Genomic DNA, 13,410 nt, shown 5'->3' with positions numbered 1-13,410 from the left:
AGCAGGTAGTTCCAGATCGGGATCCCAACCCATGAAAAAAACCACAGGAGGAAGTCTCCATTGGGATCTCCTCTTGGAGACCCTAGACTGTTGTTTCATAAAAGAGGATGAAGGACCCACCCCACAACACTGGCAGATGCTCAGGAATCTGTTCAGATCCCAGGGCCATGTGCACAGAAGCTTTGTGCCTCTATGCCAGCTCCGGCCATTGGTGCCCTTCCCTCCTGCCTCCTTGGCAATGCTGCTTCATCAGAGCTGGGCTTCTGATCCTGTCACTGATGCCCCAAGGACTCACTCTGAAGGGCAACTCTACATGATATAATACAGCCTGGGCCTGTATTATCCTTTTAAACTCATTTCCAGGGCACCAGGCTATATGAGCAGATCTAAGGGGCATGATGTAGATATCAGTTATGTAACAAGTATTTGGCATACAGATCACACATGTACCATATATCCTCATACGTAGGAATTTACAAAATTGATACATTGCACCTGGACATAATTTGAATTGAAACCAAATGTTTCTATTACATTCAATCTGTCTGGTTTAGGGTTTTGTACTGGTGCCCATCACAGTAGTATCTCAGCTTTTCTTGAGTTAATTATATCGGCACAGCAAGGTCTCTGGTGGACTTTATGGAGTCTTCCCTTTCTCTGGTTGTGGGAGACTTTGTGTGAGGTACATGTTTCTTCTTATTATTATTACTATTTTATTATGTTAAACTTATAAAATTGATGGGTGAAATCCTTGCCCCACTGAAATTAATGGGAGTTTTGCCATTGACTCCAGTGGAGCTAGGACTTCACCCCTCCATTTTAAATTAAATGTCAGATAGGCAAACCTGAATTTGAAGGACATGTTGCATTGATTCCTAGCACCTTTACTTAATTGTGTATAGCCTGATTGATATTTACTTCTTTTGACATTGACATCTCATTCCTTTTGCGTCTCCATTAAGGACCCATCTCCACAATGATGTCATACAGTAAGCAGAATCAATATGTGAAATTGCTTGTAAAAATTGTCAAATGTAAAGTAAAGAATAGCAAATATGATTTTTTTTAAGTTGAATAAGGAAACTGTCAGCAATGATGCACTCTCATAATGCTTACTAGAGCTGAACAGTATATATAAGGCTGAGCCACAGAGGCAGCTAGGCAGATCTCCGGATCCTGAAGATTTCCCAAAGTTCCAGAAGAGTAGCTGCTCTTTCCCCAATCGCTGTGCATCACTTCAAAGTATAAGAAGGTAAGATTCATGCTAGCTACCAATAAGATTTGTTCAATGGGTTGAGTGCAATTGTTCTGTCCAAGGTTTGTAAAGCAAATACAGGATCTCTCAAAATGGTGCTTTTTAAGCTTTTCTTTTATTATTATTATTTATTATTATGTATCATCTTTTTATATTTGGAATGAATAAGTAGTGTATATAGTTAAACTTTAATCAGTTTTAGTTTATTCAATAGAAGGCAACTAATTTAAGAGAGAATGATCCAAAGATCAAAATCAACTTCTAAGACTGACAGAAATGATAGAAAGGAGGATGATTAAACATGGACTCATGGAAGAAATGCATTATAGTAAGAATTTAAATGTTAAACACTTATGCATAAATATTGATTTTTGTTGTTTGTCTTACACTCCCATTTTCAAATACCATTTACTAGACATGTGTCCTTCACAGATACTGAACCATTTTGACTTTAAACATCGTCATTCCTTGTAGAAACATCCTAAAAGTCTGATAGAAATCAATAGGGATGAAACTAGTAGGGGACTAGAGATATTAAATAGGTTTCTATAAAAATTACTTGAAAATATCTCAAGGTAGATTTGCCACTCCATTACAACAGTTTTACGCTGGTCTAACTCCATTGAAAGTATGTGGTTTTCATTCATTTTATATATATTACACCATAAAATGCCATATGGGAAAGTTATAGATGTTATGTATATCATTTAATAGAAAATTTTAACCTTCCTGTTGGTTATTTTGAACGAGCCTACAGAACTGAACCTACAGAATTTAATACAGAATTATATCCCAGTTGTGGAATACTGTAGGATGGTGCAAAAAACTTCTAGAAAGGTATCGATTACATTCTCCATAACTTTTCCATAAATGCATTTTACAGTGTAGTGTGTATAAATTAGTAGTAAATTACATGTACATTAAAGAGATAGTAGATTCATAATTAATAACCTGTACTATCTGCAACAGTCTCATATCTCCAGAAATCTATTCTTATTCACATTTTAATTTTCAAATAAAAATATTTCTCCTTATTCAGCCATGATGTAACTCGACTGATTGTTGGAATTAATTGGGCTTTAAGCAGGATTCTTTAGCAGGATACTTTGTTGCAATATATCCAAGTACAGCTTCCACACAGTACACTAAAGAAATCTGTAGTAAAATATGTTCAGAAGACTAGTGAAAGTCCAGGTTATCAAGAAAAAAATATTCCTCTGTAATTCCAAATGCAAAGTAAATGCTATATGAGTCAATAACTTTTTTCAGCCTTAAACATTTTGATCAAGATTTGATAAATACATATTATTGACAGTCTCTCTGGTGGCTAGGATCCTGGTTAAGAACATCCATTCAGCTGATTTGTTAATTTTTATGTGTCTCACTGTAACAACTTCAGTTTAGCTAATACATTTTGAAACTGAAGGAAAGGAAGGATTTGAAATGTACTTTCTAATTTCTAATTGGAGAGGAATTAGAAATGAATTCATTAGCCAACTTAAAAAAACAGATAATTTTCTACTTAAAATTTATTTCAGTTTGACTGGAACTTTGACACTTGAGACCACAAGCTTTTGTAGCTGTTTCTACAAAAAATCTAAACTTCTCAAACAGATTCAAGAGCCAGGTTCCACTTGCTATGAAAATAGTCTTATCTGGCTTTCAAGAAATAATTATAGGTAATAAATCTGTACAAATATTCTTTTGTTAACAATTCCTCTTTCTCTATAGGGCACACTTTTGTGTTTTCTAGAATGAAGCAGTAATAGTATAAGAACACATTTCTAGTTACTACTTTTGTCTTTGACTTATATAAAATAAATAACTATTACTGACCGTGATTACCAATGCTAAATATTGAAGAATAAATGTACAAAAATGCATCTCAAATTTTAAGATAAAACGTTTGACAAATATGTAATGAAAGTGCAGCAGTTTTCAAAATAGCTGGCTGGCTAAAAGGCAGGTTCCTCTAACTTAAAGGTTTCAGAGTAGCAGCCGTGTTAGTCTGTATTCGCAAAAAGAAAAGGAGGACTTGTGACACCTTAGAAACTAACCAATTTATTTGAACTCACGAAAGCTTATGCTCAAATAAATTGGTTAGTCTCTAAGGTGCCACAAGTCCTCCTTTTCTTCTAACTTAAAGATTTTCAAATCTTGCAAATACTTTGTAATCTTTTCTTTTTTACTAATCTCACCAAATGCTACTTGCTGATACAATCTAAGGTCTTGATTCTGGGAAACATACTTATTTAGAAAGAACTCAAGCACTTACTTAAATTTAAATATATGCCAAAATCATATCAAAGTAAACGCGAGCACTCTCATATATAACATGAAGCACTTTGCGTAAGTTTTACAGGATTGGAGCTTAAGGATCTGTCCCCAAAACGCAATGAAATCAATGGGAGTCTTTCCACAGATTTCAGTAGACTTTGAATCACGCTCTTTATATTTCTAAACTATTTACTGAAGATCAACTTTTTCATATTGATGATATTCAACATAAACAGCATTTAATAACCAAACTATTTCATGCCAAATCCAGCCAGTTCTAGAAACTTTTGACTGGGGAATAAGTGTGAATAGACGCCAGGATTTCTCCTGTAGTCTTTAAACACGTGAAATGTGAAACTGATGTATTCTTTAGGATCAACATTGGATGTCAGTGTTGTACCACTGAAGTACAACTCCAAGTGGACAGAGAGTTAAATATTGTGGCTGGATTTTAATAGTTTTAGGACCAATATGACACTTCTAGATACAATAGGCATGGTATGTTGAAATGGAGTAATTAAACCTTATGCTTTGGGGCATAAACTAATCACTAAGGAGGTCAGAAAGGAATTCCTCTCTATGTTTACCATTGCTTGATCAGCCAGCTGCAACTGTGAAGGCACTTACTTGCCTTTGGCGTATTTGGTATTGACCACTGCTAGAGATAGGATAATGGATTTCATGGCTTAAAGATCTGATCCAATATGGGAAACCTTATATTCTTCAATTCATTTTTCTAGCTCTGACTAAAATGCCACTTAACTGTATTGTCTTATATTGCAACCCAGCAGTATTGTATTGCTATTGGCCAGTAACATGCCATTGAAAATAGGGCCTTACCTAAGGGTGTGTTCTGCCTGAGCAGAGCTGGAATGTCTGGCAGCAGTTAATACCAGAGGACAGATCCTCAGATGGTGTAAATTGTCATAGCTCCCTGAAAGTCAATTGAGTTGTGACAATTTGCACCAGCCGCGGATCTACCCCTAGATATTTAGAAATCCAGTTTCATGATTGTTTGGTTTCTATATCCTGCACTGAGTGTTCTGTACATACTTCTGTATGCAGATCTTCTATGTACTTCCTCTCTGGCATCATTGCTCTGCATCTAAGTTATATGTATTTAGCTCTGGGGAAGAAAACCTCAATATGATGGTCTGAATACTAATTTACAATAAACAATGAACCTTAGTCAGTACTTTCTGGTCAGTACTTTCTGGTCAGTACTTTCTGGTAATTGCCTAGTACTTGGCTTATTATATTTTCCACTCAGATTTTTGCCAAATTATTGGGTATTTGGTATCCATTGAGTCTTCTACTCTGTTATGTTTCATGTCCAGCTGTGTGTGTGATCTTATAATTCATGGAAGATACAAGTTGTCATGCTCAATTATGTCTGAAAACCTGCTCTGAAATGTGTCATAGCATAAACCTGAAACAACAAGGCTTCTGATCCGTTCTTACCTCAGCCCATGGTCCCAAAGTAATGCAGTATAGAATGGATCCATTTCTGCTCTGACTGACACTCTGTCTGGCTCACTGAATTCAAATAAACAGGGGATTTTATGGGGGGTATAAATCAGTGCAGAATTTAGCTTTAGATGCGTACAAGGGTCCCTTATTCTGACACCTGGACCAATGAGGAGGACTACAAGTGATGTGGAAGGTTAAATTTAGGTTTTTTTATTGGCCTCCAGGGATTTAGTTAGCCACTTAACATTTTATTTCAACTGGCTCAATTTTCCTATCTCCCTTTGTTTTTCAGACTGTAGCATAAACTTCTCTGGAACATTTTCATGGATGGGAGAGTGGCTCTTTCAGGCATACAACAGAGTATCAGTTCAAATGCATGATGAAACATTTCCAGTGACATTCAATTTCTGTGAACTTATTACAATTTCAGTTGCTTTACAGTGAATTAACATTGTCATCCATGCTGATTTTAAAGAATGAATTGATGAAGATTAGCTACTTTTTGAGCTAAATATCTTGGCTTGTTTAATTTATTTTTAATAGCCAAAAGCATGAGTCCAAAATGTATATTAATTAATTTTATTAAACAATCATTTCATAAAGTTAAGAACTGACCCAAAGCAAGTACTTTAAAATCTACTTGCTGCTTTATAATAATTTTGCTTCAATTTCATAGATGCTTTCATTACAAATCACTTTAGTCTATGAGCCAGTTCAGGCAAACTGCTGCTGCTCGCTGATGTGCTAACTTGTGTGAGTGGTCTGATTGAAGTCAACAGGGCTATTTGCAGTAATAGGGGCTATGCTCATCAGTAAGTATTTGCAGTATTGGGTAGAGTTGGTCAAAATTATTTTGGTCAAATATTTTGATCTATTAAAAATGCAGTATCAAGGCAGTCAAAACTGAATTTGAGTAGAATTTGGAGAATAGTTTTAGACGAATAAAAATGAAAAAGAAATTTAGAAAAAGTCAAAATGTTTGACAGTTTCAAAATGAAATATTTTGACTTTTCACTCCAAAATGACATTTCATTCTAAATTTAGCGAGGTTTGTTTAAAATAATTAAGGTTAAAAAGCACCCAAAAATGTAACAAAATGAAATGAAAAACTGAACAAAATGGCAAAAAAGAAAAGGAGGACTTGTGGCACCTTAGAGACTAACCAATTTATTTGAGCATAAGCTTTCATGAGCTACAGCCCACTTCATCGGATGCAGCTCCTTTTCTTTTTGTGGCTACAGACTAACACGGCTGCTACTCTGAAACCTGAACAAAGTGAACATTCAACCTTAATAACGTTTTTCCAGTTCTGCCAGCAAACCAAAAAAATCAATTATTTGTTCATCTCCAATATTGGGTCCATAAGCTAAATCAAACTAATAGTAGTACATTGAATAATGATAATGTTTAGCATTTACATACTAAGGAACAGATGGTAATCACCTTACTCACGCTGGTGATTGCTCACTGAAATATATAATTAAGACAATGAGACTACGTGTAGAGAAAGTGTTCATCAGTCTGAATAAGGGATTCACAATGTAGTGCTGAACCACCAGAACATATATATATGTACTGTATGCCACACTGTGATACTCTTACTCACAGTGAATAATCTTACTCATGAGACCACACAGGGAGTAGGAGAGAGATCCCAATCTAGTCCTTTATTATTAATTTTATACAGTCAATGGAACTACCCACAGCAATATGCATTACACCTAGCAGCGTATCAGGATCAGCCCTTTATGGTTGAAGCAAGGTGTAAATCTAATGATGGACTAAAATGGAAAACCTAAGACTGTACTAGGTATAGCACTGTATCAAAAGCACCATAAACACAACAGAATTTCATATACCTTCTGTATCACAAATTTCTAACCATAAATATATTTATTTTTTGTAAAAGTCACACTCTGGATTGAAATTTGCCTATTTTACCCAAGGAGCCCAATCCTACAGGTGTTCATTGCTTTAAATGATAAAAACAAAAGCATACAAAACACAAGAATTTAGAAGTGAGGGGATGAAGAAAAAATGCTCAGTTAGAGCAAGAAGAGTGGCTGGATGTGACACTGCACTCTGTGATGGGATTCTGCTTTTATTTCTTTAGTCAATAAATTCAGAAAATTAAAAACCACCTGGTGTTATAGTATGAAAATTGCAACACATTGAAACTATGTAGGATTATCATTCTTCTCTCATATACATGGAGTTTCATTCCATTCTATATTAGTGGGTTTCCCTGTCTATATATTGACTCCAAAGTATGTAAAGAGGACTATATTTATTTCCCCCCCCCCCATCTGTGTTCTGACAGGCAATGAAAATGAAAAACATTTATTTTGTGGCTGGATTGCTTTTAATGATCATTCAAGGCAGCTGGCAAAATCCTCTTCAAGACACAGAAGAGAAATCCAGGTAAATACTACAAATCAAACATCTCAGAATAATCCAAACATACTCCCCTGTACTTTTCCCGCAACTTGATGCAAAATCTTTGATTTGAGGAAAAGTTTCTTATAATATTACTGTGTATTTAATTCATCTGTGGATCAGAGAAGGATATCTATATTGCAAAATGGAGCACACCAGTTGTTTGGTGTTTCTAACAGTACCTTTTTATTGTTGTCCTAATAGACTCTTAGTTATGCAGTTACCAGGCTGCTGTACTGATTGACTCTGTCAGCCAGCTAACAATCATATCTGTAGCAAGTAATTTTTTTTTCTTTTTTTTTCTTTTTTGTTCTTATTCTGTTGGAATATAGAATTTTTTTAAAAAAGAAGTCAATGCAGGTATAGCACCTGTAGAAAGTGCTATCATCAATGCTGATTAATCTATTACAAACTATTCATAGATCATTCAAAGCTTTCCAGACTGAACCATTAGATGAATCTAGACAGCTGAATGAAGTAAAACGTCATTCACAAGGCACATTCACCAGTGATTACAGCAAGTACTTGGACACTAGACGAGCTCAGGATTTTGTGCAATGGTTAATGAGCACTAAAAGAAGCGGGTAAGCATATTGGAAAAATCATTATAAATCTCCATGCACAAATATAGCCATAATCTAGTGCATGTCAGGAATCAGTTCACTGTTCAGCTTCCCCTCACAGAACATGATCTATTTTCCTTTTTAATGGATAGCATATAAATCAGAGAAGAAGACCTTAAGGATAATTGAAACATAGCACTGATATATTGTTAGCAAAAAAATGAACCAACCGTGGAAGATCATTATTATATAGTAGTTCAATCTTTGTTGAATAGCAGAAGTGATTGCTTGAAAATAGTCATCATTCTCTTTGCTGGTATCAGTGTGGTATCTGATTTGTCATCTGTAAGGAAACTCTTGCAGGAAGATGGACTCAGTGACCTAATAGATCTTTTCCATATTTCGCTACTCTGATCCTATGTCTCCTTATAGAACACTTATCAAGGATTAAGCTTTGTCGGCCACTAGATACCTCAATTGTGCCACAGAAATACTGGCAATGCATGCCTTTTTGGAAGATATGTTTTGGTCAAATACAAGTTTCTTGGCTCAGCCTAGAAGTAACTGGATGAAATTCTATGGCCTATGATACACAAGGGGGATCAGATGTTCCCTTCTGGCTTTAGTTAGTGCTGCTAACATTTTAACTTCCTCTGCTAAGGTGGTCCTTAAAAACAGAAGTACAAACGCTCCCCGGGTTACGCAATCATTCCGTTCTGGAACACCTTGCGTAACTCGAATTTTCCGTAAGTCGGAAATGTATCCCCCCCCCCCCGACCATTACGCAAAAAACCAAACCAAACCAAACCAAAAAACCTCCTATTTCTAGCTTACGGAATTTTTTCCATAAGTGTGAATTTGCGTAAGTTGGGTCTTGCGTAACCCGGGGAGCGTCTGTATGGAACTAACAGTTTCAAGAGCCTGTATTCAATTATATTCACAGCCCCCCAAAGCACTCACCTGGGTAGTTTAGCATTCACAGATTTTTACAGTGACATTCAAATAATATTCAATAGCATTTTATGAGCTAATGTATATTATGCATACAATACAATGTACTAATATGATATCAGTGATATAATGACTCTGGGCCTTTGCTACAGACAACCGGCACTGGAGGAAAGAGAGAATGAAAAATTCCTGGACCAGCTCTCAAGGTACTTTAAAATGCTGGATATGTTACTCAGAAGGAATTGAAACAACTGAGATTTCTGTTGGGCAGGAAACACAGCCAACAATATAGAGAATTCCTTACACCTTCATGATTATAATGCAGGAATTTAGATACTCCAGCCATAGAAGAAGGCATTCTGGGTCTAATTTTTACACTTAGGGAGGAAATGATTGAGACTTTCATTATAATAGGGAAGCTTGGAACCAGTGGCTGTGAGCTAGCTGAATTCAGGAATGGCTTCGAGAATGTAGCAGTATGAAAGTATTAGATTTCAGGAAAGGAAATTTTAGGGAATAAAGAAATCTAATGATTAAGGTACAGAGGAAAAAAGTACTAAAATCCCACAAGTGTGAGTGAAGGCAGGGGAATCCTAAGAAATATGGAGTTGGGGGATCAATACTGGACACAAGACCAATGAAAGAGAAATGATATATGATGAGGCAGCCAGAGATTTTAACGGAGTAGCACAGGGATCAGTGTTAGGTCCATTTTTATGTAACTTGTTCATTGTAGAAGGGGGAATAGATGGCATGTAATTGAAAAATGCAGATGGTACTAATTGGGAGGAATGTCAAACTGCCAAGCAGATGGAAAAATAATGCAAAGGGCCCTAGAGAAATTTGAAACATAGGCAGAAAATAACAAATGCTAAAAATAAATGCAAACTAATACATCTGGAAAAAAATGCTCCAAAACTTGTCTACTCTGCCAGAAGACAAGGAATGGATGATCCAAGCAGTTATAGTGAGCAGCAAATTAGATGTAATTTTGCAATGCAATTTGGCTTCAGATAAGACCAGGGTATGATCAATTTTGGTCTGAATATGAAAAGGCAGTGTGTCAAGGGAGAAGGAGGAAACAGTCCATTTCTACACACCCTAGATATGAGCACACCTGAAAGAGTTCTGGAAACCACATGACGAAATGGATGTTGAAAAAGTGGAGGTTCTTCAGAGAAGAGTAGCCAAAAATGCTCAGTGGCTGGAGGAAATGAAGGCAAAAGGAGTTAAATCTGTACAGTCTGGCTAAGAGACAAAAGGGGGATATGATGGAATTATTTAGGGTGATGCCAGGGGGTGTAACTAAGACCTAGGGTGAAAATATGAAGGCTAATTTGGGGAGAAACTTCCTGCTAATGAGAAATGTTGGTCTGGCAGGAAATAGAAGCCAACAGAAGCAAGCAAAGAACACAAATAGATAAAGTGATAACATAGTCCTGATCATAAGAGAACTGCCTTTCTTTCAGCAATGGACTCTCGAGACGTCATGCTGAATTTGAGAGGCATGCTGAGGGCACCTACACCAGTGACATCACCTCTTATTTGGAAGGTCAAGCTGCCAAAGAGTTCATTGCTTGGTTAGTGAATGGACGAGGAAGAAGAGAGTAAGAATCCCTCCGTTCCTATCATGAAATGTTGTTTGGCTTTTCTGGTTAGAAATCAAGCCTAATGGAACCATAATGTATTTTTGTTTTATTCTTGCTGTATTTCATATTTTTCTTTGTATCTTAAGATACATTGTGGGTGTGAGATGATCATTTTAAATGATTCAGTCCTACTACAGATTAAAAGTAAGATGTTGATGAGTTTAATGTGCTGTTACACTGTAAAAGGTCAAGTTAGATTCAAGGTCAACATGTCTAAATCTGAACCAGTCTTTCCTCCAGAATCCCCCCTCCCGTGGCCCTCTCTCCCCTGCCCCCGTTTCCCTTTCTAAGATCTCTTTCCTGCAGTAAGTTCAAGATTCATCTCCCTGTCTTCAAAGTGCCCTTCCATAGCTCTGCCCCACCTACATTTCTGACCTCTTTGCTCTGACATCTTCTCTTGCTCCATACACCTATCCCAAGCTTCACTCTTTCCTGCTTATGCACTCCTCTCATTCCTGACTTTATACCTTCTTTCATTATAATCTTACACTTAGAACAGCCTCCCATTTAATCATTTCCAAGCATCCTCTGTCTCTTCCTGTTTCAAATCCCCACCTGCTCTTCATGGCTTAGCAACTACAATTTTCTCCTCTGTTATCCGTTCTGTACTTATTTGGGCCTTTAGACTGTAAGCTCTTCAGGGCAGGGATTTCATTTCGCCCTCTGTTCTTTGAAAAAATACATTTTACCAGCTGTAAAGCACCATGTATGTCTCTGGCACTATATACAAAACAATAATAATATTAATAATAATAAAATATCTCTAAGACAAGATTGTGTGTTGGAGTCTAGGAAGAGCCAACAGAGAAAAGTAATTCTGAAAGGACTGACTATCCCTGAAAGGATAGAGTTAAAGAGTGAGATCAGCTATTGAAAAGAGAATGGTGGCAAGCTATGATACTGACAATTTGATTTCCAGTAGTCTTGTTGTCATGGGTAATGAATAGCATTCGGGGCAGCAGAAAGGTATCCGTGTGTCTGTAGATAATGGAGGTAAAAATTAGGGGCCAAATTCCCAGGTCTGGTCAAGCTGTGTTCAGCCCAGATTCCTGGGTGGGAAAGTGGGGTAAGTGTAAATCACCTTTCTGAGAACTTGATCCTTGGCCTTATTCCAGATCAGACTAGCCTCTGGGGTCCCATAGAACAACCTAATGGCCATCCTAAATTATGCAAGTTAGAGGGCTCCGCTAGGGGACTATTCTGCCTGCCAGAGATCACCAGAGCACAGTGTGTTCCAGCTCCAACCCACTTGACCCTTGTCAATTAAAGAATCCCCTTTGCCTGGTGAAAGGGAGCAAATGGGGTAAAGGTGTTTGTCAGGGAAATCTCTGGTTGTCCTGTTAGAATAGATCTCCAGGGGCACAAAGAGGAGTCAGGATCTGGCCTTATACATAAGTGCTCGAATTAGGGATGCCAGGGGTGCTGCCTCATCCCCTAGCTTGAAGTAGTTTCCATTATGTACAGGGTTTAAACAGTTAAATCCCACTATAAAAATTGTACAGTTAAATGGCTCTCAGCATCCCACTATAAAAATTGTTCCAGCACCGCTGGCCCCATATGTCTGTATACAGCACACAAACACACAGAATTTAGGAAAATACTATAATTGGCAGCTGTTAATTCACAAAGCTATCACTCCCAATTGATTTTGCTAAAAGGGTAAAGGGTAAATATTCATGCACTAAACACCTTAGGAATTATAAATATAGGACTTCATAAATCCAATAAAACTATTAATCAGCTGCCTGAAACAGTTGGCTATAATGTAATAAAACTTCATTCTTAAACAGTGAAGCTTATTATGTTTACAGTGAATTTGATTATGTTTTAATCTCAGCTGTGAGTAACATTGGTTTAGGAAATTGCAGTTTGATGTATTAGGTCTGGTGTTTCTGGCATTTTATTTTTTTTTTATTATAATTGAGGAATTAAGACTCACTTAAAAAATCTTTGAGAAAAGTGCCCTAAATGGGAAAGGAAGACATCCAAACTATCTTCTCTCACTGAGAAGTACTCCAATTGTTCCTTTAACATAGAACATTCTCATACTGAGCTAGCCTTGCGTCCCTTGAAATCAGTGGGAGCTTTGAGTGTGTAAAGACTGCAGAATGAGGCCCTTGAAGAGATTTGTTTACTGTGGTCTGCACAGCTGTTATTTGACCGTTTCTCCCTTTAAAGTTTCTCAGAAGAAGCTAATGCAGCTGAAGAACTGGACAGAAGACATGCAGATGGCACTTTTACCAGTGATATCAACAAAATCCTCGATGACATGGCTGCCAAAGAGTTCTTAAAATGGCTGCTTAACACAAAAGTTACCCAGAGGTGACTGAATTTTGATCATCTTAAATCTCAGTATATTTAGATTTTTAATATACTTGCAGCACACTGAGGAAAGACAGATCATTTCCCCCTTAACTGTCACTATTTATTTATACCCGTACATATATTAAAAATGTTGGACTACAACCGTGCCATATACTGTAAGCAAAACCATTCCAAGTATAGTCTATGTTTTGTATCAAGAGTCAAATCCTGTTCCTATTTAAGTTAATGGGAGTTTTGCCACGGATCTGACTTTGACAAGCATTTGGCCCAAAATAAATTATTGATAAAAGAAACTGACATGTACAGAGCAATTATAACCACCGAAATACTATTAAAACGTATCGGAGATTTTTTTTAAAAAAAGAATACAGTCTAAAAGAGTGGTCTGAGCACAGAATGTGGGAGCCAGGAACTTCTGAGCTCTAATCCCTCCTATGACACGAAAAACCTCTGTGGCTAAGGTGGGTAATTTAAGCCCCTTGCC

The 13,410-nt window shown here is 36.9% G+C and overlaps 1 protein-coding gene across 1 annotated transcript; it reads left to right on the top strand.

Annotated features, from left to right (window-relative positions):
• Nucleotides 1-7,331: 7,331 nt before the first annotated feature.
• On the top strand, nucleotides 7,332-12,927 carry GCG (glucagon). The gene is made up of 4 exons (XM_074966828.1): nucleotides 7,332-7,423; nucleotides 7,861-8,022; nucleotides 10,422-10,559; nucleotides 12,780-12,927. The coding sequence occupies exons 1-4, from the start codon at nucleotides 7,332-7,334 to the stop codon at nucleotides 12,925-12,927; spliced, it is 540 nt and encodes a 179-aa protein (XP_074822929.1).
• Nucleotides 12,928-13,410: the final 483 nt, after the last annotated feature.

The sequence above is a fragment of the Natator depressus genome, chromosome 11 (genome assembly GCF_965152275.1).
Source record: "Natator depressus isolate rNatDep1 chromosome 11, rNatDep2.hap1, whole genome shotgun sequence".
NCBI classification, from domain to species: domain Eukaryota; kingdom Metazoa; phylum Chordata; order Testudines; family Cheloniidae; genus Natator; species Natator depressus.
The sequence above is the reverse complement of the archived record's forward strand: the minus strand, read 5'-3'. Positions and strand labels throughout refer to the sequence as shown.